At 50.3% G+C, this 24,569-nt stretch overlaps 1 protein-coding gene across 2 annotated transcripts in view; it reads right to left on the reverse strand.

The window, feature by feature from the left end:
• appl2 (adaptor protein, phosphotyrosine interaction, PH domain and leucine zipper containing 2) overlaps positions 1 to 24,569 on the reverse strand; it is a 114,235-nt gene that overhangs the window by 21,428 nt on the left and 68,238 nt on the right. Inside the window, exons 7-15 of one of the 2 annotated variants that reach the window (XM_069909350.1) lie at positions 23,917 to 23,975; positions 15,025 to 15,171; positions 12,402 to 12,484; positions 6,844 to 7,005; positions 5,121 to 5,309; positions 3,885 to 3,927; positions 3,733 to 3,789; positions 3,558 to 3,649; positions 1,166 to 1,318 (exon numbers count right to left, since the gene is read on the reverse strand). In XM_069909350.1, the coding sequence (XP_069765451.1) occupies positions 1,166 to 1,318; positions 3,558 to 3,649; positions 3,733 to 3,789; positions 3,885 to 3,927; positions 5,121 to 5,309; positions 6,844 to 7,005; positions 12,402 to 12,484; positions 15,025 to 15,171; positions 23,917 to 23,975 (985 nt within the window). Of the gene's footprint in view, positions 1 to 1,165; positions 1,319 to 3,557; positions 3,650 to 3,732; positions 3,790 to 3,884; positions 3,928 to 5,120; positions 5,310 to 6,843; positions 7,006 to 12,401; positions 12,485 to 15,024; positions 15,172 to 22,168; positions 22,586 to 23,916; positions 23,976 to 24,569 lie in introns of those variants that run through there. The other variant, XM_069909351.1, reaches the window with a different exon arrangement.

The raw sequence follows: 24,569 nt of genomic DNA on the forward strand, positions 1-24,569 counted from the left end.
ACAAACTCTAGGCCTCTGCATCCACCCTGCAATTGGATCCTTGACTTTCTCATTAGAAGATCACAGTCAGTACGAATTGGAGACAATGTCTCCTTCTCACTGGTTATCATCGCAGGCCCACCCCAAGGATGTGTGCTTAGCCCACTGCTCGACTCATTATACACCCATGGCTGTGTGGCCAGACACAATTCCAATACTATTTATAAGTTTGCCAATGACACCACGGTTGTCGACAGAATCACAAACAGCAATGAAGAAGCGTACAGGAGGGAGACAGATCAGCTCGTTGAATGGTACAATGATAACAATATTAGCAAAACCAAGGAGATGATTGTGAACGTCAGGGGGAAGTCAGGGGAACATGACCCAGTCCTCATCGTGGGCTCAGTAGTGGAGAGAGTCTAAAACTTCAAATTCCTGGGTGTCAACATCTCCGAGGATCTGTCCTGGATGTTGATGCAATCACAAAGAAGGCTCGTCAGCAGATATACTTTGTGAGATGTCTGAGGCGATTCAGTATGTCAACGAAGACTCTCGTAAACTTCGACAGATGTACCATGCCTTCTGGCAGGCTCGATTACTGCCTGGGATGGAGGAACCAACTCTCAGAACAAGAATAAACTCCAGAGGGTTGTTAACTAGGCCTGCGACATCACAGGCACCAGACTTCACTCCATCGAGGACATCTACATGAGGCGGTGTCTTAAAAAAGCAGCCTCTATCCTCAAAGACCACCACCACTATGGCCATGCCCTCTTCAATCTGTTACCATCAGGGTAAAGGTACAGGAGCTTGAAGACGAGCACTCAGTGACACAAAGATGGCTTCTACCCTGCTGCCATCAGATTCCTGAATAATCAATGAACCGCAGACAGTGCCTCACTTTTCGTCCCCTATTGTTATTATTTTATTTTTGACAGTTATGTATAAGATGGTTATAATATGAATGTTTGCACTATGATCACTGAATTTCAAGACAATAAATCCTGATTCTGATTCTGTGTTAAGAAGTTCCCCCCTTGTGTTCCCTTTAAACTTTCACCTTTAACCCATGTCCTGTAGATTTTGTCTCGCCCAACCTGTGGGAAAAATCTGCTTCTGGACCCCTCATAATTCTGTAGAGTAAGAAGCTGCCTCTAATGGTTTTCTTCCTGCTGACACGTACCTGCTGTCAGACTGATCCTCTTCGCCCTCTTCATCCGCTAGACACAGATCAAACCGAATTGGAGTTCCAGGAATGATGAGTGGATCTGCTGGTTCCTGGATGTCAGTCAAAATGTTCTTGCTCCTTGCAGCCTCTGCATCTTCACTCCCATCTCTATGATGCCCATTGAACAGCCAGCACAAAAGAACACATGTTGTTGCATTACAATCCAGAGATCATTCTTGCCCTAGAGCCAAAAGCCTCCAACACATTAAGTGAAGATGGTCGGAGGCAGCAGTAAGCAGCTGTCAATGTAATGATCCCAATAGCCGGAGGGGCTGCAGCCCCCTGTCCATGAGCAGCAGGCATGTATCAATGGTACTCACTGCTGCCACCACCACTCCTCCCCCACTAAATCTAAATTCATGTACAACTTGGTAGAAGCCAACTCTGGCCCATGAAACCTGTGCCCCCCAATTACAACCGAGCAGCCTGTACATTTTTCGAACATGGGAAAACACACTGTGGCAGATTCAAATGCGGGTCCTTGGTGCTCTAACTGCTACATGCCACCCCACTAGTGACAATTCCATCCCAATCACCCAATCCCCTAAAGATCCGCCACCTTCTCTCCGAATACACGATAAGAACTAACAGACAAAACAAGCTTGTTTGGAAGGTCTAACACGGCCATACCAGTGCCCCACTGTCTCCACCTCCAAGTGGATACTCTGCTAACCCTACAGTAGATGGAGAATGTACCATTTCACTCTGTCCCCAATGAGTGGGGAGAAGGCCTAACATTCTCTAATTTCAGCTTTCCAAACCATGTCCCCATGAGCACACGATTCTAGAATTAACCCTCCATGAAGACAATATACCAGTGGCATGCGCTCCCATCCGTACAGCAGTCAAGATATCCTGACGCGCCCTCTGGACAAAGGGTCATATCACACATAGAGGAGCCTCCACCAGTTTCCTGGTCAACAAGGTTTCCAAGGAATGTTCAAAAGGTGGAAGGAGAAGTTGAAAGACTGAGGGAAGAGATGAAATGATAGCATGTAAAGGGATTAAATCTGAGGCTGGGGTGCAATAGGTGTCTTCCTTGCAGGGCCGAATCTAGAGGTAAACTGGGGAGAATTTGGTTAAACACGTCAGAGACAATGTCAATGAGCAGGGAGTGGGTAAGAGAACAGGATGTGATGCCTTGCAAGATGGGTAGCAGTCTCACCTCGCAGTTGAAACAGTCTTTAATCATTTTAAACATCTCTGAATGATCCCCCCCTCCCCTTCTAAACTCCAGTGAGTACTGTGACTCAATCTCTCCTCATCAGCTGACCCCCTCATCTCTGGAATTAACCAGGTGAATCTCCACAGTGCTCCCTCATGGAAAGATACTGGAATTACACCCAGTTACAGCGGAACTTCCCTGCTCTAAATCCAATGCTTCAAGAAAGAAGGACAACATCCCAATTGACTTCCTGATGACCAACTGTTTGCAATTCATGAATAAGTTCACCCAAGTCCCTCTGCACAACAGCTCGCTCCAATCTTTCACCATTTAAGTAAGAATCAGATTGACTATTTTCCTTCCTAAGTGGATGGCCTCACGTTGTACTCCATCTGTTGGCCCCTTTTGCCTGCTCACTTAACCTATCTAAATCTCTCTGCAGTCTCTTCACTCCTCTGAACAAGTTTTGTGTCATCAGTAAACTGAGATACATGACCCTGTGTCCCCTCTTCCAAACACTAATGTACATCGTGAACTGCCGTGGGCCCAGCACTGATCCCTGCAGCACGATGCTCACCACTGGTTGACCAGAGAAACCCCTCGATATCCCAACTCTCTGCCTTCTATTGGTTAACCAACCTGCTATCCATGCTAATCCATCACCCCAACTCCAGGCATACTTATCTCATGGATAGTACACGACCTTACTGAATTCCTTCTGGAAATCCAAGTACACCAATCCACCTGTGCCCCTCTCTTCCCTGCATTCATCCAAGGACCCCTCTAAAGTAGTTGGACACAGCCTGCCTTTCCTGAACCCATGCCATGTCTGCCTGAGGGGACAACTGCTATCCAGGTGGATCTTTCCTGATGAGGTAGTGTGACAGTGGAAGGAGAAGAGTTTGGTGGGGAATAAGAAACAATGGGCAAATCTAGACATTGCTGGTGGGGAATCCCAGCAAGACCGGCCTCTGCCGTGAACCCTACCCACAGTGAGCTCAGTCTGATGCACTGGTGAGTTCAATCTTCTGAAGCTGGTACAACCCAAGACATCCACAGGTCCATAGTCCTGGCTTTGTTCCACTTTCAGTAAACTCCCGACAATAGTCTGCGCAATCAAGCTCGTGTTGTCCTTTGAAAGATGCTGTGCACTAATCGTTGTAAGTGAATTAACCCTCTTACCGCTTTGGACGAAAAATTTCGTGCTTCTTCTGGAATGTGGACATGGGTGTGACTGCTTGCACTGCGGTCTGGTTCAGCCGAATTGCAATGGCCTAACATGTAAAGGTATTTGCTTGTTAACCCAGTGATATTATAAACCAAAATACAGCAGCATGAAGCCAACAAAACGAGTTACCTCTGGATTGTCAGTGAGATAGATTTGTCTGGATATATTATTGATTGTGCAAATCCACTATGAAAGAAATGAATAAAACAGCAGAATTAGGTAATGTGATAATCAAGAAATTAGCCAAAAGTAACATGAATTAATATAATTTAATATGGTACCTCTTCATATTCCTGCTTGCCTTCTGCTTGTAGAATAATGTTCCTAAAACATAACCATAAATACTCAAGCGCAGTCCAATTATCAGCAGATTTCAGACCCTATTAACCTGCTTTTTCTAGTTATAAAATATCATTTGCCTGGTTGCCCCAGGAAGGTGAGGTTTGCTTTAAGTTAATGAAGCATATTGTCAAACACATAAATGATTTGATGAACCAAAATTCTTCTTTGCTGCAGCCACACAGGGACTTTTCAAAACAAAACACTCTCATAGCAGACGCTGGGAAAGAGAAAGAAATGTGGTGATTTAACAGAAAAGTAGGACCTGTGTTGGTCCCGGAGTAATTTAGTGAGGGGAGGTTAGTGCGGACCCGGAGTAATTTAGTGAGGAGAGGTTAGTGCGGACCCGGAGTAATATGATGAGGGGAGGTTAGTGCGGACCCGGAGTAATTTAGAGAGGGGAGGTTAGTGCGGACCCAGAGTAATTTAATGAGGGGAGGTTAGTGCAGACCCGGAGTAGTTTAATGAGGGGAGGTTAGGGCGGACCCGGAGTAATTTAATGAGGGGAGGTTAGTGCGGACCCGGTGTAATTTAATGAGGGGTGGTTAGTGCGGACGGAGTAATTTAGTGAGGGGAGGTTAGTGCGGACTCGGAGTAATTTAGTGAGGGGAGGTTAGTGCGGACCCGGAGTAATTTAATGAGGGGAGGTTAGTGCGGTCCCGGAGTAATTTAGTGAGGGGAGGTTAGTGATGTCCCAGAGTAATTTAGTGAGGGGAGTTTCGTGCAGTCCGGGAATAATTTAGTGAGTGGTGGGTTAGTGTAGTCCGGGAGTAATTTAGTGAGGAGAGGTTAGTGCAGTCCGGGAGTAATTTAGTGAGGAGAGGTTAGTGCAGTCCGGGAGTAATTTAGTGAGGGGAGGTTAGTGCCGTCCGGGAGTAATTTAGTGAGGGTGGCTCGTGTGGTCCCGGAGTAATTTAGTGAGGGGTGGGTTAATGCAGTCCTGGAAAACCCAGCCACATTTTGTCATGAAAATTCCCTGGATTTTCGCATCTGAAACAAGGGTGAACCTTTCAGTTTGTAGCCAAACATCACAACTCGGTCGTGCGAGGAAACAGCATGCCATAAACTCAATAACGAGAGTTGGGAATTCTTATTAAAGAACACTCAATCTGTCGAATGAACATGGGAACGAGTGAGTCCTCCGTTCAATTACTGAAGGGGATGGTGGGGAGACGTACATTTTTCCTGCGGGTGGAGTGATCTGGAAACAGTAGCGCCTGTCTTCGCAGTCGACCGCCATGACAGAGCAGTTGTCCAGGTCCAGGATGAGGCCCCCAGCGACTGCCCCTCGAGGTTGGCTCATCAGATTTCCTCCTTGGGTGAAGAAGTACAGTCTGTCCCAGGATGTGGACACCAGACCAGTTTTACTGATGAGAGGAACAGGCAGAATCAGCCTCACCAAATCACACCCAAAACACACACACAAAGCACAAAGAGCTCGGGAACCACCTCAATTCTGACCCATCGCCTCCCACCACAATAGGAGGGGGGGGGGGTTTGTTTGACCACCTGAGCAAGTAGGGTCCATGTAACATGTTCCCGATACCATGCCAAGCTTTACCAATAGGTTAACCCCACAGCAACCCCACCACCAATCCAACCCCATTCCCACCACCAACCACACCCCTTCCCCTCCAACAACCGCGTCAGGTCCCTGACACCTTCCCCACCGCCGTCTCCATCACTGACCCCACCCCATCCCCTACATCCCCAGCCAGTCCCCACCACGTCCCCAGGGAGGGGTGAGGGGGACAAGGTGAGGGGTTGTGGGATTGGGGATGGGTGAGGGGGACAGGGTGGGGTGAAGGGATGAGGAGGGGTGGGGGGGACAGTGATGAGGTCGTGTGTCAGGGTGAGGGGATGGGGAGGGGTGAGTGGGATGTTTGAGGGATGGGAAGGTATGGGGGGACAGGGTGAGGGGTGGGGGATGGAGAAGGGTGACGAGGATGGGGTGCGAGGCGAGGGGGTGGGGCGGTGTTGGGGAAGTGTGAGAGGAGAGAAGGTGGACCCTGTTTGTTGACTGGGATGTACATGGCATCAACTCCAGGCCTCGACACCGCAGCAACACGGAACCTGGAAATATCTACTGGAGATCAGAACCAAAGACTGAACAACCAGCGTCTTTTCCCCTCCCACCCCATCCCCTTTCCCCCAACCCCGCCAATACCCACCCATTCTCAACTCCTTCCCTCCTGAGCCATTTTCACTAGCCCACCCACAATCTCTGTTCCTTCAAGTCTAATCTGTCCCCCTCCTCTCCTCTCTCAGTCTCCATCATTGTCGGAACCTGTCCCGGTAGCTTCATTCTGAACTGATCGCCCTTTCCAAGCCCAGCAGCTCTCTCTCACTGTGTCTGGCACCTGCCAACGCCTTCCTCCGCTTCCCCATCTGTCTGTTATCCTTCACCTCCCCCTGGGTCACCAATCCCCTCTGGCCCATGTTCAACTCCAGCCAATGGTGTTCTGCTCCAGATTCCAGCATCTCCATAAAACTGCAGCCTCATTTGGGCAAGGTCTGTCCTTCAGAGACAAGACCTTTCACATTGTCTTTGTATTTCCTGGAATGAATTAATTCTGCATCAAAAATCCATGGACACTCTTCCTAGACCCTTCATTGGCACTGACTAAACCCGCAGACAATCGGCTGCTGTCGTAAGGAGTTTCATTCTCACGTGACCAGTGCTGGTTTTCTCCAGGTCCTCTGGTTTCCTCCCACCCTCCAAAACATCTGGGGTTGGTAACTGAACGTAATTAGGTAGCACAGATTGCATGGGCTGGAAGGGCCCTTTATTGTGCTATGCCATTAAAGTTAAAAAAGAACTGTGAGCTCAGAAAAGCTAACCCCACCACAATCATCCCCACAAAATGATCAATGCAAGAGAATAAAGTGTAAGGGCCTCACCTTCGAATATTCAGATAGCCAGCTTTCTGAAGGAGGCTCCTGTTTGCCTTTTTGGAGGCTCCAGTGTTGTTGTCAGGCAGGTAAGTGCTGTCACTCGCCAGCAACAACTCCTGCTGGGTCAGTCGCATGGCTTCAGCCTCCTCATCTAACTGTCCTTGGATCCTATGCATAAAACAAACCTATTTAATGTGACAGCAGCCTTTCCCCTTTCCCTGCTGGATTGTGTCAAGGAAGCGGTTAATGTTTCCCTCACTGCTGGGCTCCAAGTGGAGTAATGCATCATGCCCTTCCGGTGCAGAGAGAGATCTGTCAACACATTGTTACAGAGTCCTGAGCACCCCCAAAACCAGCAGCAATAAATATGCACCACAACACAGGGTTACAAAACAAAAGTCGTTTTGTGGTGGCGCACATCTCTGTGAGCGAACTGGTCCAATTTGTACTGCCGTGCTGGCGAGGCAGCTGCAGAAGATGGCACCGTCGGGGCTTGCTCTTGCCTCATGGCTTAGGCCACAGCTCGCATACCGGGCCACGTGATGACATCACCGTCGCACGGAGTGGAACTCCCGTTGGCCTTAAAGGGGCACGCGTGAAATTCAAATAAGCAGTTCTACTGGAAACCCCACCGAGTTCAGTGGTGTTTTCGGTGTTGTAGCAGCTGCTACATTGGTGACCCCGCAGAGCCCAGAAGTTATCTGGATTCAAACCCCACCCCACTTTGGTTTGGGCAGGCAGAGGCGCAGTTTCATCTGAGGCAGATCACCTCAGACTCCACCATGTTTTACCATGTGCTGAGTGTCCTCGATGAGGAAACGGGCAAGTATGTCGCCCTCAAAGCCTTCCTCCTCGGCATCTTTGGTCTCTCCCGTCAGCAGCACGCGGCCAGGCTAATGCACCTCAATGGCCTGGGGGACAGTGCCCTGTCTGCCTTAATGGATGAGATGCTCACACTGGCAGAAGGTCACAAACCCTGCCTGATGTTTGAGCAAGCCTTCCTTGAACAAATACCAGAAGACATCCAGCTCCTGCTAGTGGACGAGGACTTCTCAGACCCTAGAAAGGTCGCAGCCCGCACTGACGTGCTGTGGCGGACGAAGCGAGAGAACGAGGCCACCATGAACCAGGTCACCCGCCCTGCACCCAGTCGACCACACCCTGCCCCCAGACAGTCAACTTGGTGCTTCTATCACCAACGTTGAGGAGCCCAAGCTCACAAATGCCACCAATCCTACTCATACCAGGGAAATGACTGGGCCAGCCGCCACTGATGGCTGCGACAGCTGGCCACACAAACAGCCTCACACACGTGGTAGTCAAGACCAACAGACGGCGTTTCCTGGTGGACACCGGAGCAGAGTTGCCCTTGAATCCAGCACGAGACCCAACCCTGCGGGCAGCGAGCGGCACCGACATAAAGACCTTCGGCACACAGACTGTTCAATTACACCTCGGGCAGGATAAATACCGCTGGAAGTTCCTACTAGTCACTGTGAGAACTGCGCTGTTGAGAGCCTACTTCCTCAGAGCACACAGCCTGCTGGTCGACTTGAAGGGCAAGAGGCTCGTTGCCACCCATACCTTCCAGACCTTCCGACTCGAGCCGTCCAGCACGCACAGCCCAGGGATAACAACAGTCTGCACGCCCAGGAACGAGTACTCCCACATCCTAGATGAGTGCTCTGCCATCTTACGACCACAGTTCACTGCCATCATACCTCAGCATGGCGTCCGCCACCACATCGCCACACAGGGCCCTCCACTCCATGCCAAAGCCAGATGACTGTCACCAGAGAAGCTGCAATTAGTGAAAGAGGAGTTCCCCTGCCTCCAGAAGCTTGGCATCATCCGCAGGTCAGACAGATCCTGGGCCTCCCCCCTGCACATGGTCCCCAAGGACTTCGGGGGTTGGCGCCTCTGTGGGGACTACTGTCACCTCAACGATGCAACCACGCCTGACCTATACCACATCCCCCACATTCAGGACTTCACGACCAACTTACACGGCGCCAAAGTTTTCTCCATGGTCGACGTGGTGAGGGGCTACCACCAGATCCCCGTTCACCTGGATGACATTGGCAAAGCTGCCGTCATCACCCCGTTCGGCCTTTTTGAATTCCTGCAGATGCCCTTTGGCCTGAAGAATGCAGCCCAAACCTCCCAGTGGCTCACGGACGCAGTGGGCAGAGACTCGGACTTCAAGTTCATCTATCTCGAAGACATCCTCATTGCCAGTCACAATCACATGATAACATGACACCCCACCACTGCACACTGTTCGCCCGCCTGGCTGAATTCGGCCTCACCATCAACATGGCCAAATGTCAGTTCGGGAAACAGTAGCTACAGTTCCTGGGCCCTACTATTACTGCGGATGGGGCAGCACCGTCGCAAGACAAGGTCAAGGCCATACAACAGTTCCCCAGGCCAGACACCCTCAAAGGCCTGCAGGAGTTCACCGAGATGGTTAACTTCTACCACCGCTTCATCCCAGGGGCCACACGCATAATGCGCCCACTGTTTGTCCTGATCTCCACTAAACAAAAGACACTCAAGTGGTCGGAAGAGGCTGAAAGTCTTTGACAGACCAAGGCTGCCCTTGCGAGCACCACCCTACTGGCTCACCTATGGCCCGATGGCCACGCAGGACTCTCGGTGGACGCGTCCTCCATGGCCATCGGCGGCATCCTGGAGCAAGAGGTCAACGGGCAGTGGTGCCCCCCCCCGGTGTTCTTCAGCCAGCACCTCTGACCACCCAAGCTGAAGTACAGTGTGTTCGACAAGGAGTTCCTGACCTTGTACCTCTCGATCAGGCACTTCCTCTACTTCCTGGAGGGCAGATCATTCACCACCTTCATGGACCATAAGCCGCTCGCTCAAGCCCTCGCCATGGCGAAGGATCTCTGGTCAGCGCACCAGCAGCAACACCTTTCCTACATCTCAGAGTTCACCACCGACATCCGACTCCGACACCAGGCGGGTAAGGGCAAATATTGCTGATGCGCTTTCCAGACCTATCATCCAAAACTTGTCCCCCGGCCTGAACTATACCCAATTAGCTCAGGCCCAGAAGGAGGATGAAGAGACGCAGGCCTTTCGAACCTGAAGCTGCCAAGCAGCCATGACATGGTCCTGTGCAATGTCTCGACCAGCTCACCGCAACCTCCCACAGTGAAGGCATGAGGTGTTCCGGACAATTTACGACCTGGCTCACCCTTCAGTCAAGACATCGGTGCACATGGTGGCGGAATGTTTCGTCTGGCATGGATTGAAGAAACATGTGGCCCAGATGGCGAGGAACTGCACACATTGCCAAGCCTCCAAAGTTCAGTGCCATGATACAGCACTTCGACCTACCAGCCAGGAGGTTTGACCATATCCACATCGACATAGTGGCTCCCTACCAGTATCTAGGGATGCCCGCTACCTCCTGACCGTGGTTGACTGGACGATGAGGTGGCAGGAACCCATCCCCCACAGGGACACGCGCCAAGCCCTGTGCCAGAGCCCTGCTCGCTAACTAGGTCGGCCGGTTCAGCGTTCCACCCTACATAACCAGCGTCAGGGGCACCTAGTTCACCTCCGCCCTCTGGGCGCATCTGGCAAACTACTTGGGGATCAAGCTCCATCACACCATGCCCTATCATCCCTAAGCGAATGGACTCGTAGAGCACTTCCATCGGCACCTCAAGGCGGCTCTCATGGCGCAGCTAAAAGGACTCAACTGGATAGATGAACTGCCGTGGGTTCTGCTTGGCATTTGAACAGCTCTGAAAGAGGACCTCCAGGCTTCATCTGTGGAACCCGTTTACAGTGCACCGCTGTCGCTACCAGGGGAGTTTTTTGGAGTGGTTGCAGAATCCGGAGGGGAGACCTCAACCCTGCTTGCAGACCTCCGCAACAGACTCGCCTTGTTGGCACCCCCATCACGGCAAACACCCAGCGAACATCCCCAAAGAGCTGGCCTCAGCGGAGTTCGTGTTCGTCTGGCGTGTCCCGCACTCGGCCCCCCTGCAATGCACGTACAAGGGCCCTTACAAGGTCCTCCACCAATCAGGAAACACTTTCACTCTGAACATTGGGGACAGGGAAGAACTATTCATGGTCGACTGACTAAAACTGGCACATGTGGACTTATTAGACCAACCCTTGCAGACGGCCCAATCTAAACAGAGGGGTCGGCCGCCAAAGTGGCGGGATATGTAAGCCAGTTCTGGTGGGGGGTGGGGAGAGGGGAGTTGTGTGGTAGCACACATCTCTGTGAGCGAACCGGCCCTGCTTGTACCGCCGCGCTCATGGGGCAGCTGCAGAAGATGGCACCGTCGGGGCTTGCTCTTGCCTTGTGGCTTAGGCCACAGCTCGCGCCCCGGGCAACGTGATTATATCACCGCTGCGTGGGGCAGAACTCCCGTTGGCCTTAAAGGGGTGAGCGCAAAATTCAAATAAATAGTTCAATTGAAACCCCCATCGAGTTCAGTGGTGTGTTGTAGTAGCCGCTACAGTTTTTAATTATATTTGAACAAAACAGAATTTAACTTTAACTTATTACTTAACCTACTTACTTAACCTACCTAACCTACTTAATCCCCCCTCTAACACTAAGCACAGGTGTGTGTAATGTATATTTACGATTAGAAAAGTTCTTTGGTTCACAATCCAATCTCAATGGTTGCAGGCAATTCTTGTACTATGCACAGAAGTTAACATTGACAAAGTTCACCAGTCTTTGGTGCTTAACAGGCAAATGATTACCACTCAGGAGGGTTCTTGCTGCTTTTCAGAGAGAGATTCCTTTTGTTCCAAGACATCAGCACCTGATTTCTGTTTAATCAGTCTTGCTGACAAACCTTGCCCCCTTCAGGGTTCTCCAGATGATCCTTCTTCTTTCTGATCACCTTTCAGATATCCAGTCTTCTCCTTTGACCAGGCAGTCTTCCAAAGGTTTGCCAGCTTTGTCCTTCTGGAACTGATTTCTGTCTCCTTTCTCTCTGTTTCACACCCTCCCTCTCTGAGAGCAAAACTGTTCTGTCTGCCTGCAAAAATCACATGCTCTCCCAGGCAAGCTGTATGCTGCAACTTTGATGCTCTTTTTGCAAAAAGCACTCTGCAAAAGTCCTGCAAATATTCTGTGTTTTAAAATGTTTGTATGCAACCTACTCTAATAATCCTTCCTAAAACACCTCTAAATACTCTGTTGCAGCATCAAGGGTGACACACTTCAGTCAATTAGAGGCTGGAGAAAACAGGAGTGTTCTCCAGAGAGCAGTGACAGAGAAAACAAAAGCCTAAAAGAAGGGCTCTTACCCTGCAGGATTACTTTGCCAATTGCAGGGCTCGCGGCTGCAACTTTTTTATGGTTTTAACATATGCAAAATACCTATGGTATTAATAATAAAGAATTAATATCGAGTTACAGGTATGAGATAACAGTGGTCAAGGTACATGTGAACTCAGCATATTAAATGGAAAAATGGAAGGGGGAAATCTCCTAAAGATAAAGCCTTGGGATATAAAATCTACCCATCACTACACATGCAGTGAACAGAGAGAATGTGGATCACCTTTGAACCACGTTTGCAGCAGAAGACAGAAGATCGTTCAGTTTCTTCGAGAACATCTCCACTCCCATCTTGAAAAAGTTGATCTAAAACAGACAAGAGACAGGAGTGAGCTCCAACCAGGATATGGCAGAGCCAGGGCCTACATTCATTAAGGCCCTCATCATCTCTGCTGCAGCCAAACAGCCACCTTCTAATCCAATCACACAACCAGCAACACACACCTCCCTCTGATGTGGGGCTTTACTCCCTCTTCTCACAGCCTGGGTCAAACCACCTACTAAACCTGCCTCCAGATTAAATTCCAAACCAGTGGCAAGAACGCCACATCTGCTGGAGAGAGTGAGTGTGAGGGAGCGAGAGAATGAGAGATGGGCAAGTAACTGAATCAGAGGGTGAATGGGAGTGCAAGTATGAGAGGGAGAAGGTGATAGTGAAAGTGTGTGGAAGTGAGATGGAAAGAGGGAGAGGGGAGAGTGGGAGTGAGATGGAAGAGAGAGAGGAGAGAAGGGAGAGGGGAAAGGGGAGATGGAGAGAGTGAGAGTTAGAGGAGGAGAGTGAGAGGGAAGAGGGAGGGGGAAGGAGCGAGTGGGAGAGGGAAAGAGCAAAATGGAGAAAGGAAGAGAGAGGGAGTGAGAGGTGGAGAGGGAGAGGAATGAATTGGTGAGGGGGAGAGAGATTAAGAACAAGAGGCTGTGGGAGAGTGGGTTAGTCATTGCAGAGATATCCCCCTCCTGTTGGCCGTGGGATAGCTGAGAGACTTCTGGTGTCCTGGTGACTACACCAGTTCCTTTCTAATCGTGTCAAGGAATTGGACTGGAGATGGATGAACAACTGGGAACTAAGGGGAATGCAGATAATGGCTATAGTGATGTGGTCACATCTAAGGTGCAGGCTTTGGGCAGCTGGCTGATGACACGAAAGGGAATGGGCAGGCAGTGCAGGGCCCCTCTCAGTAACAGTGTACCACTATCATGTCAGGGCAGTGAGGTTCAGCAGGGAAGGGTGGAGTCAGGTAGAGTAACAGTGAATGTCAGGGATAATCCCAGATAGGCATCTCTGTGGCTTCAAGCAGGCTCCAGGATGGGGCCAAAGGTGACGTTCACAATGAGGGAGAGTGGAGAGAAGGGATACACGAGCTGGTTTGTATTGAATGAAGCTGAATCGCACGAAATAGTGTCACTTTCTCTCAGTTGAGCATTTGGCTGGACTTCATTGTCACCGCTGAGGACACACGTCAAAGGAATATCTTTCAATGCTGCATCCCCACGATGAAGGGGCAATAATGGCTGTTTTAGAATCATAATCCACAATCTAGACCACTTCAATGGAGCAGGCAGTGATCACAGGGGTCAGTGGGTAAACGGCCGACAACATTTCAGGTCAAATCCCTTCATCAAGGCTGAAGTAAGAAGGGGCGATTCAAGGGGGAAAGAAAAAGAAGTGGGAAGAGCTGAGGAAAGGCTGAGTAGTTAGCACACTGCCTGAAGGTTCCAATCCCACACAGAGGGGGGAGAGAGGAGGGAGGAGAGGGATCTGTTTATTGATGTAAATTTTTTAAAATGTATATATGTGATTACTAGGTGCTGGGTATGTGTATGCATTGTGGTCTAGAAAAACATGGCTTTGTCTGCTTGTGCTGTTAGTAACCTTGATGTGGAGGCACGTTGAAGGAAAAGATTTACCATGAGGGTGGTGGGGGGAGGGGTGAATAGAGAGAAAAGTGAGAACAAGAAAAGGTAGAGATGGAAACGGTGGGACCAGATGGGAATGGGGGTTACACAGAGTTAGGCGTTGGGTTTAAGAAAGGTCAGGAACGATATAACCATATAACCATTTACGGAGTGGAAACAGGCCATGTTGGCCTTTCAAGTCCGCACTGGTTCACTGATTTTGTGCGCCCTCTTCAGGCATTGGTGATGCATGTGTGTTTCTTTAAGTTCACCTCAGCCTGGTGATGGATGTCTGCAGACAGCCCCGTCTGCATGGGAATGGGGAAGGGAATTACAACAGCAGATGACAGTTTGTTCAAGCTCATTCACACAGCTAATTGGTTGATCTTTCACAAATAGGAATCTTTTTTACCAAAACGGTTACATTTCAATTTGTCATGTTTTCTTGAGTCACTTGGATTGGTTAAAGATTTGCAACGATTTAATGTGCCATTCCTCTGATACGTATTTTAATATCTGCATCTCATGAAGTACAGTTACAACTACCAGACGGCTTCCAATACATCGGTGTGGCAGCCAGCAGCTTTCAAGAAAATAAGTAACATTTAAAATCTTCCTAAACACAGGAGTGTGCATGTCACTGAAAATCAGAGTTTTTCCCACACACCCCCACCCCTCCCCCAGAGACAGTTATTACAAATGTATCGTCAGCATCAACAATGTGTTTTCTCACAGTTTGGGTAATAATCTCTGAGGGTTCAGCACATGGGCCTTAGAATGAGGCCCAACATTTGAGAAGATGTGAGATAGCAAATTTAGAAGTTGATAGTTCAACATGCTGATCTGGATCCTGTGTGAGAACATGGAAACTGCTGCCAATACCAGCTATCTGGTTCCATCCACCCCCTTCCAGAGACTCAGCAGGGACGCCACGTATTCAGTGATTCACTCACCTGACCCTGCGTGAAACCCAGTAACGGATCCAGCATTGCCGCCCGTTTCCTGTGCTGCAGAGCGTTTAAGGCACAATAATACTGCATGGAGGAATGATGCTGCTTTCTCCTTGCTGTAGCTACCTCCGCGACCACCTCTGCCTTCAGCTGCAAGACAGAAGGGGTTACTGCACCACCCATTCACTTCCAAGGGCACATATCCAACATGCATATACAACATTACAGCACATGTTGTTGTGTCAACCAATGGGAACCTACTCAACAAACTAAACCTTCCCTACCCCACACCCAAAACCCTTTATTTTTCTTTCATTCATGTGCCTGTCTCAGAGTCTTCTAATTATCCCTATTGTACCAGTCTCCACCCCCTCTCCCCAGCAATACATTCCAGTCATCCACCACTCTCTGTGTAAACTAATATATTCCAAACATTTCCTCTAAACTTTCCTCCCCTCACTTTGTACAAATGTCCTCTGGTGTTTGCTACTCTTATCCCGGGGAAACAGGCACTGAGCGTCCACCCTCTTTACATCTCTCATAATCTTGCAGACCTCCTCTCCCATCCTTCTATACTCCAAAGAGAATAGTCCCAGCCCTGCCAACCTTGCCTCCAAAGACATTCCCCAATTCAGGCAGCAGCCTGGTAAATCTCCTCTGCACCCTCTCCACAGCTTCCACATCCTTCCTGAAATGGGGTGACCAGATCTGAACCCAATTCTCCACGTAAAGATGTAATGACCCTGCAAGGCTGACCTTGTGGTGAAGGGTACTGCCACTCTCCCCACTTCTGCTCTTTCACTAGGGCAAGCACAATCGAAACTACCTTTATACTAAAGGCAAGAAAGCAAAACGGGAAAAGAAAATGGATTAATTGAAACTAATTAATAATATTTATTCAGCTGTTCTTTTTAATTTAACTTGTTTATATCTAACAGGCCACCTTACTGAACCAACTGTTGCCAAGAGCAAACACTAAGAGGCTGGATGTAACCAAGAGAGTTTGCAGATGCAGGGGTTGAATGCAGAACACAGACGTGAAAGAGAAACTCTGCAGGTCACCCAGCGGCCAGAGGAAGCAAAAGGTAGGCGGCATCAGGCCTGAGCCTTGATCAGGAGTTCGGAAAATCAGGGAGATGTCTGAATGGAGGGAGGGCCGAGGGGAGGACCACTGGCTAACAGGTAGGAGGAGGACACAGAGGGGGAGAGGAGGAGCACCGGCTAACAGATATGAGGTGGACACACAGAGAGGGAGGGGAGGAGCATCAGGAAAGAGGTGGATACAGGGAGGAGGGGAGGAGCACCAGCTAACAAGTAGGAGGAGGACACATAGCGGGAGGGGAGGAGCACCGGCTAATAGGTAAGAGGTGGACAGAGGGGGTGGGGAGGAGCACCGGCTAACAGATAGCAGGTGGACACAGAGGGGGAGAGCACTGGCTTACAGTTAGGAGGTGGATATGGGGGGAGGGGGGAGGAGGGAGGAGCACTGGCTAACAGGTAGGAAATGGACACAGAGCGGGAGGGGAGGAGCACTGGCTAACAGGAAGTGGACACAAAGGGGGAGGGGAGGAGCACTGGCTAACAGGTAGGAGGTGGACACAGTGGGAGGGGAGGAGCAATGGCTAACTGGTAGGAGGTGGACAGAGGGGGAGGGGAGGAACACTGGCTAACAGGTAGGAGGAGGTCACAGAGGGGGAGAGGAGGAGCACCGGCTAACAGATATGAGGTGGGCACACAGAGGGAGGGGAGGAGCATGAGCAAACAGGAAAGAGGTGGACACAGGGGGAAGGGGAGGAGCACCAGCTAACAAGTAGGAGGTGAACAGAGGGGGAGTGTAACAGATAGCAGGTGGACACAGAGGGGGAGGGTAGGAGAACTGGCTAACGGGTAGGAGGTGGACACAGTGGGAGGGGAGGAGCAGTGGCTAACAGGTAGGAGGTGGACACAGAGGGGGAGGGGAGGAGCACTGGCTAACAGGTAGCCAGCCACAGAGGGGGAGGAGCACTGGCTAACAGGAAATAGACACAGAGGGGGAGGGGAGGAGCAGTGACTAACATGTAGGAGGTGGACAGAGGGGGAGGGGATGAGCACCGGCTAACAGGTAGGAGGTGCAAACAGGGGAGGGGAGGAGCACCGGCTAACAGTTAGGAGGTGGACACAGAGGAGGAGGGAGGAGCACTGGCTAACAGGTAGGAAATGGACACAGAGCGGGAGGGGAGGAGCACTGGCTAACAGGAAGTGGACACAAAGGGGGAGGGGAGGAGCACTGGCTAACAGGTATGAGGTGAACACAGGGGGGAGGGGAGGGGAGGTGCACTGGCTAAAAGGTAGCAGGTGGACAGAGTGGGGAGGGGAGGAGCACCGGCTAACAGGTAGGAGGTGGACACAGAGAGGGAGCAGAGGAGCACCAACTAACAGGTAGGAGGTGGACATAGATGGGAGGGGAGGAGCACTGGCTAATGGGTAGGAAGTGGACACAGAGAGGGGGAGGACTATCGCCTAACAGGTAGGAGGTGGACACAGAGGGAGAGGGGATGAGCACCGGCTAACAGTTCGGAGGTGCAAACAGGGGACGGGAGGAGCACCGGCTAACAGTTCGGAGGTGGACACAGAGGGGGAGGGGAGGGGAAGAGCACTGGCTAACAGGTAGCAGGTGGACAGAGGGGGAGGAACACTGGCTAACAGGAAGTAGACACAGAGGGGGTGGAGGAGCACTGGTTAACTGGTAGGAGATGGACACATAGGTGGAGGAGAGGAGAACTGGCTAAAAGGTAGGAGGTGGACACAGAGTGGAGGGGAGGAGCACTGGCTAACAGGTAAAAGATGGACATGGGGGAGGGAGTAGCAGTGGCTAACAGGTAGGAGGTGGACATAGAGGGGAGGAGCACTGGCTAATGGGTAGGAAGTGGACACAGAGGGGGGGTGGAGCATCGCCTAATGGGTAGGAGGTGGACGGAGGGGGAGGGGAGGAGCACTGGCTAACAGGTAGGAGGTGGACAGAGGGGGAGGAACACTGGCTAACACGAAGTAGACACGGGGAGCGGAGGAGCACTGGCTAACAGGTAGGAGGTGGACACAGAGGGGAGGGGTGGAACACTGGCTAACAGGTAAGAGATGGACACGGGGAGGGGAGGAGCAGTGGCTAACAGGTAGGAGGTGGATACGGGGGGGGAGGAGGCAAAGGAGTTGAGGGTTATGGGGATAAGGCTGGAAAGGGTACTGATGGTAGTGATCAGCCATGATCTGTAAAATGGCGGTGCTGGCTCGACGGGCCGAAGGGCCTACTCCAGCTCCTATTGTCTATTGTAACAGGTTGGAGGTGGACGTAGAGGGGAAGGGAGGAGCACTGGCTAATGGGTAGATAGTGGAAACAGGGGGGGAGGAGCATCGCCTAATGGGTAGGAGGTGGACAGAGGGCTGGAGCGGAGAAGCCACGGCTAACAGGTAGGAGGTGCACAGAAGGTGAGGGGAGGAGCACTGGCTAACAGATAGGAGGTGGACACATAGCGGGAGGGGAGGAGAACTGGCTAACAGGTAGGAGGTGGACACAGTGGGAGGGGAGGTGGAGTGGCTAACAGGTAGGAGGAGGACACAGGGGGAGAGGAGGAGATTCGGCTAACAGGTAAGAGGTGGACACGGGGGAGGGGAAAAGCACTGGCTAACAGGTAGGAGTGGACATGGTGGAGGGAAGGAGCAGTGGCTAACAGGTAGGAGGTGAACACAGTGGGGAGGGGTGGAGCACTGGCTAACAGGTAGGAGGTGGACACATATGGGGAGGGTAGGAGCATTGGCAAACAGGTAGGAGGTGGACACAATGGGGAGGGAAGAGCACCGGCTAATGGGTAGGAGGTGGACACAGAGGGGAGGGAGGTGCTCCGGCTAATGGGTAGGAGGTGGACACAGAGGGGGGAGGAGCATCGCCTAATGGGTAGGAGGTGGACAGACGGGGGGGAGTGGAGGAGCCACGGCTAACAGGTAGGAGGTGGATACAGGGGGGAGGGAAGGAGCACCAGCTAACAGGTTGGAGGTGGACTTAGAGGGGAGGGGAGGAGCACTGGCTAATGGGTAGGTCGTGGACACAGAGGGGGGAGGAGCATCGCCTAATGGATAGGAGGTGGACAGAGGGGTGGAGCGGTGGAGCCACGGCTAACAGGTAGGAGGTGGAAACGGGAGGGGAGGAGCACTGGCTAACAGGTAGGAGGTGGACACATATGGGGAGGGAAGAGCACCGGCTAACGGGTAGGAGGTGGACACAGAGGGGAGGGAGGTGCACCGGCTAATGGGTAGGAGGTGGAAACAGAGGGGGGGAGGAGCATCGCCTAATGGGTAGGAGGTGGACAGACGGGGGGGGAGTGGAGGAGCCATGGCTAACAGGTAGGAGGTGGACACAGGGAGAGGGAAGGAGCACCAGCTAACAGGTAGGAGGGGACTCAGAAGGGGGAGGGGAGGAGCACTGGCTAACAGGTGGGAGGTGGACAGAGTGGGGAGGGGAGGAGCACCGGCTAACAGGTAGGAGGTTGACACAGAGAGGGAGCGGAGGAGCACTGGCTAACGGGTAGGAGGTGGACACAGACGGGGGGAGGAGCACCAGCTAACAGGTTGGAGTGGACTCAGAAGGGGGAGGGGAGGAGCACCAGCTACCAGGTAGGAGGTGGGCACAGGGGGGAGTGGAGGAGCCCCGGCTAACAGGTAGGAGGTGGACACAGAGGGGGAGGGGAGGAGCACCGGTTAACAGGTAGGAGATGGACACAGAGGGGGAGGGGAGGAGCACCGGTTAACATTTAGGAGTTGGACACAGAGGGGGAGGGGAGGAGCAGTGGCTAGCGGGTGGGAGGTGGAAACAGGATGAAGGGTAGAGAGGAAAGAAGCTGAGGGGAGGGGAGGGGAGAGGAGAGGGGAGGCAGTGCACGACGCCACGGACAGGCGTGTCAGTGTGGTAGGGGTTGGTGATGTGGATAGTCTGGGAGGTTGCCAGAGACACATTGATAGGATGCAGAGCTGGCCTGAGTTTAACCCAGAAATGTGTGAAGTGGTTCATTTTTGGCCAAATTTGGGCAGTATGGAAGAAATGAGTGGTATGGGGGAACTGTATTCATCGGATATTTAAGCTGCTGCTCAGGTTGATAGTGTTGTTTGGATGGTGTATGGTGTGTTGACCTTCATTAACTGTGGGTAGAGTTCAAGTGCTATTAAGAATTGTGTCAGCTATACAAGACCTTAGTTAGACCTCACTTCGAATAGTGTGTCCAGTTCTAGTCATGTCACGGCAGGAAGGATGGGTGCGAAGTTGGATGGAAGGATGGGTGCGAAGTTGGATGGAAGGATGGGTGCGAAGTTGGATGGAAGGATGGGTGCGAAGTTGGATGGAAGGATGGGTGCGAAGTTGGATGGAAGGATGGGTGCGAAGTTGGATGGAAGGATGGGTGCGAAGTTGGATGGAAGGATGGGTGCGAAGTTGGATGGAAGGATGGGTGCGAAGTTGGATGGAAGGATGGGTGCGAAGTTGGATGGAAGGATGGGTGCGAAGTTGGATGGAAGGATGGGTGCGAAGTTGGATGGAAGGATGGGTGCGAAGTTGGATGGAAGGATGGGTGCGAAGTTGGATGGAAGGATGTGGATGTGATAGAGAGGGTGCCTGGACGGGATCTTCCGTCACAAGGTTGAGTGAACTTGGCTTTGTCTCCTTGGAGTGATGGAAGATCAGGGTGACCTGATTGAGGTGCACAAGAGGATGAGAGTTATTGATCGTGTGGATGGCCAGAGGCTTTTCCCCATGTCTGAAACAGCCAATACCAGGGGCATAATGTTAAGATTCTTGGGAGTAAATAGAGTGGGACTGCAAGAGGTAAGTAAGGTACAATTGGATCTCTTAAGTGACCATCAGATAGATATATGGAACTGAGAAAATGAAGGGTTATGAAACAGGGGAAGTCTAGGCAGTTGTTGGGGTAGATTTTTAGCTCTGCTTGTCACTGTGGGCATCTCGTGTTCTGTGAGACACTGAGTACAGAAGTTGGGAGTCATGCTGAGGTTGCACTAGATGTTGGTGAGGCCCCATTTGGAGAATTGTGCTCCATTTTGGCTACTGTGCTAAACGAAAGATGCTGACCAGCTGGATGGGGAGCAGAGGAGGTTTGCAAGGATGTTGCCTGGACCCGGGGCCCTCAGCTACAGGGAGAGGTTGCGCAGGCTGGGGCTTTATTCCTTGAGGTGCAGGAGGATGGTGGGGGGTGGGGGTGGAAATCTCAGAGAGGTGGACAGAATCACGAGGAATAGATCAAGTGAATGCAGAGAGTCTTTTCTCCAGAGTGGGCGGAATCAGTATCCAGAGGACGTAGTTCTAAAGTGAGTGGGTGGGGAGATTTAACAGGAACCTGAGAAGTAACATTTTCACAAAGAGGGTGGTGGGTGGATCATCGCGTTTCGAAGGAGATGGGCAAAATGCAGGCAACCAGCCCAGAATCCCAACTTAGTCAGCATGGGCAGGTTGGGCTGTTCCATAGAACATAATAGCCCTCCTATCCATGTGTATTTAAATGTTGAGATTGAGCCTCATCCACCTCAGGTGGCAGCTCGTTCCACACTCTCACCACTCTCAGCGTGGAGGTTCCCCTGAATGGTCCTTTTAAACAGTTCACTTTTGTCTCACCAAATCTCAAGTGAAAAAGCCTGCGTGCATGAATTCTGTCTTTACCCTTCATAATTTTAAATACCCCTATCAAAACTCTCATTTTCTGATGCTCCAGAGAATAGTCCTAACCTTTCCCTGTAACTCAGATTCTGAAGTCTTGGCAACATCTTAGTAAATCTTCTCTCACTCTTTCTATTTTTGATCTTATTAATGTCTGTTCCTTGCTGTGTGGTTATTGGGAACAGTCTTTGTGTGGGGCAGAGCATATGTTTTAAACCTGATAGGCATTTTGAGGGGGTGACAAAGGGTAGGCAGTGGATATTGATTAACAAACCAGTAAATGTCCTTTATGCAGAACATTCAGGTAAATTGGAACTTGGCGATGGAATTGGCTTGGCTGTAGAAAGCAAGAGGGGTGTAGTGGAGGGGGGTCGCTGACTGGACATTGCAGAACGTTTGATGATTTGGATGAAAATGCAGTGGGTGGGTAAATTACAAAGTTTGCAGATGACAAACCTTGCTGAAGTTGTGGATTCTCAAGATTCTCAAAGAAGATATTTCCTCTTGTGGGACTAGAGGCAAAGATGAGAGATTTCCTCTCACTGTCTCACATATCTTTGGAATTCTCTTCTTCACAGGGTCTCTTTGAAGTGACCTCATCTCAGTTCTGCTGAGATGTGCAGGAAACCCTCTAATTGTGACTCCTCTCCGTGAGGAGCAGGAGACACACAGAGACGGCAGCTGCAGAGGAGCTCAGCAGTTCGAGCAGCATCCATAGGAGAAAAAGGGGTGACATTTCGAGTCAGAACCCTCCATGAGTCTGAGAATGCAGAGGAGAGAGCCAGTTTAATGAGGATAGGGCTGGATGGGGCAATAGAGGATTGGTGAACCAGGGAGGGATGGATGATAAACAGCTGGTGAGGTGGAGGCAGTTGACTGGCAGGTGCCAGACAGAAGGGGAGAAAGGTCTGGTGGAGGATGTCATACAAGGTGGGGTTGGAGACAGCCTGGGGAGCACTGTTACATACTTTATCCTCAACAATGGAAATTCACCAAGACAACAGTATTTTTAAAAACAATACATTTTGTCATTAATTATTAATAACATAACACTTCTTAACTCTAAACTTAATCCCACTATGCGTACGAGATGATTTTAAAGTTCAGTCAGTTTTTTGTTTTGAAACACCACCAGACCTTTTTAAAACTCACAAATTTCTTGATGAGTTGTTTTTAGAGCAATGTTTCTTCATAAGAATGATTTTCCATAAATCTCCCCTCCTTTGAATGGAGGTTTCAGAATCTGTTTCCCAAGATGACTTCACAAACCCAGTCAAGGGTTACACAGTGCCCATGTAGAAATAGGAACAGCAGGACTGCCTTCTCTCTCTCAAAGAGACAATCAGAAGTGGTCATTCTCTTTTGAAACCCACTTATTCTGTGTTCTCCTTGACCAGGAGTTACACGTAACAGTACTTTTCTGGATACTATATTTCAATCCTGTCTTACTTACAGGATGGCCAAGCACCAGCTTCAATCCTGAAGTTAATCTCTGGTAGCATGTTGTTTGTCTTATGTAATTGTGTATCTGTATAAGTTATGGGAGAATGGATGGGAGGGAATAAGGGAAGGGAGAGGGGAAAATGCTGGAGTCTGTGAGTTATATTGTGCAGAAGGAAATGTCCTATATTGTTTGTTTGGATTTGTCCTTAATGTAGCTCAAGCCCAAAATGTCATTATGTGTCTTTACCTTTGCTACATAAAGGGCACCGTTAGACCTGCTGCTGAACTTCTCCAGCATTTTGTGTTTTTACCTACAGGATAGTAAGGTGTCTTCTTCCCTCAAAATGTCTGTTTTCAGTAATATCTTCTTTCAAAATGTCTTTAATCATGCGACATGATATCATTGCAGTCTTTGAAGTTTAAATTCCAAAAGTGGATATGACTGTTCTGTCTGCTGGGCACAGCCAGTGGAATGGCAGTGCATGTACACAGCTGCTTCTGAGGAAACACCTATTGCTTTGAGTTCTCAATGGAGAACAGTCATGAGACTTTTATGACTGTTTACAGCTTTGAATTAGCAGTCACCCAGTCTTTTTAAGCAAACAAGTTTCCAGCAGAATAATGACTAAGCAGATCTTTCGATTTCCAAAATGCCTCTCTTGAGTGTGATTGTGTGTGTGACCCTGTGTCCAAACCCACAAAAGATATACTCCATAATGAAAGATTAATAATAGCACAATTCCAACCCAAGCACCTCTCACCTTTTCATTCTCTCTTCTCTTGGGCAGCTTGCTGTATTTTCCCATTGCCGCATCATGTTCTGTAAAAAATGAAGACACCAACCCTATCTTTTAGATATGGATTACTTCAAACAAAATCATACAAAGTACCAACAGAGTTCTCCAACGTCACTAGATTAATCATCAGCTCACAACTGGGAACACAAGGCAGCTCTGGACCCGACACAGGTTTCAGTCAACAATGCGACCCGGTTCCTCTCAGGCCCTCACTGCTGGTGGACTGCTTGCCAAACAACGTCAGACTTGCCAACATAGACATGGAATTAGGACTTTTACTGGTGAACTCCCCTGGTGTTCTCAGGTTAGGTACATTCCTGCATCCCCTAAAATGATTTTTAAGGCTAAATTAAAAACAACTGCACAAACTGTGTAAGTTGCCGGAGACTGAGCTCTTGCATTTGCTGTAAGACGATACAGGATTCAAGTACAACCATCTCTAGCACTCTGCACATGATGCACCAAATTGACCTTGATGCTGTCTTCGAGCACTTCAGGAAGGCCAATGACCCTGTCTCACATGGGCAGCTATTCTCAAGGTTAGAACCCATGGGATCCAGGGCAAATTATCTTTAAGTTCCTGGGAGCCCACAAAGTTCTCCTGCAGCCAGCACTTC

Source organism: Narcine bancroftii, chromosome 13 (assembly GCF_036971445.1).
Source record: "Narcine bancroftii isolate sNarBan1 chromosome 13, sNarBan1.hap1, whole genome shotgun sequence".
Classification (NCBI taxonomy): domain Eukaryota; kingdom Metazoa; phylum Chordata; class Chondrichthyes; order Torpediniformes; family Narcinidae; genus Narcine; species Narcine bancroftii.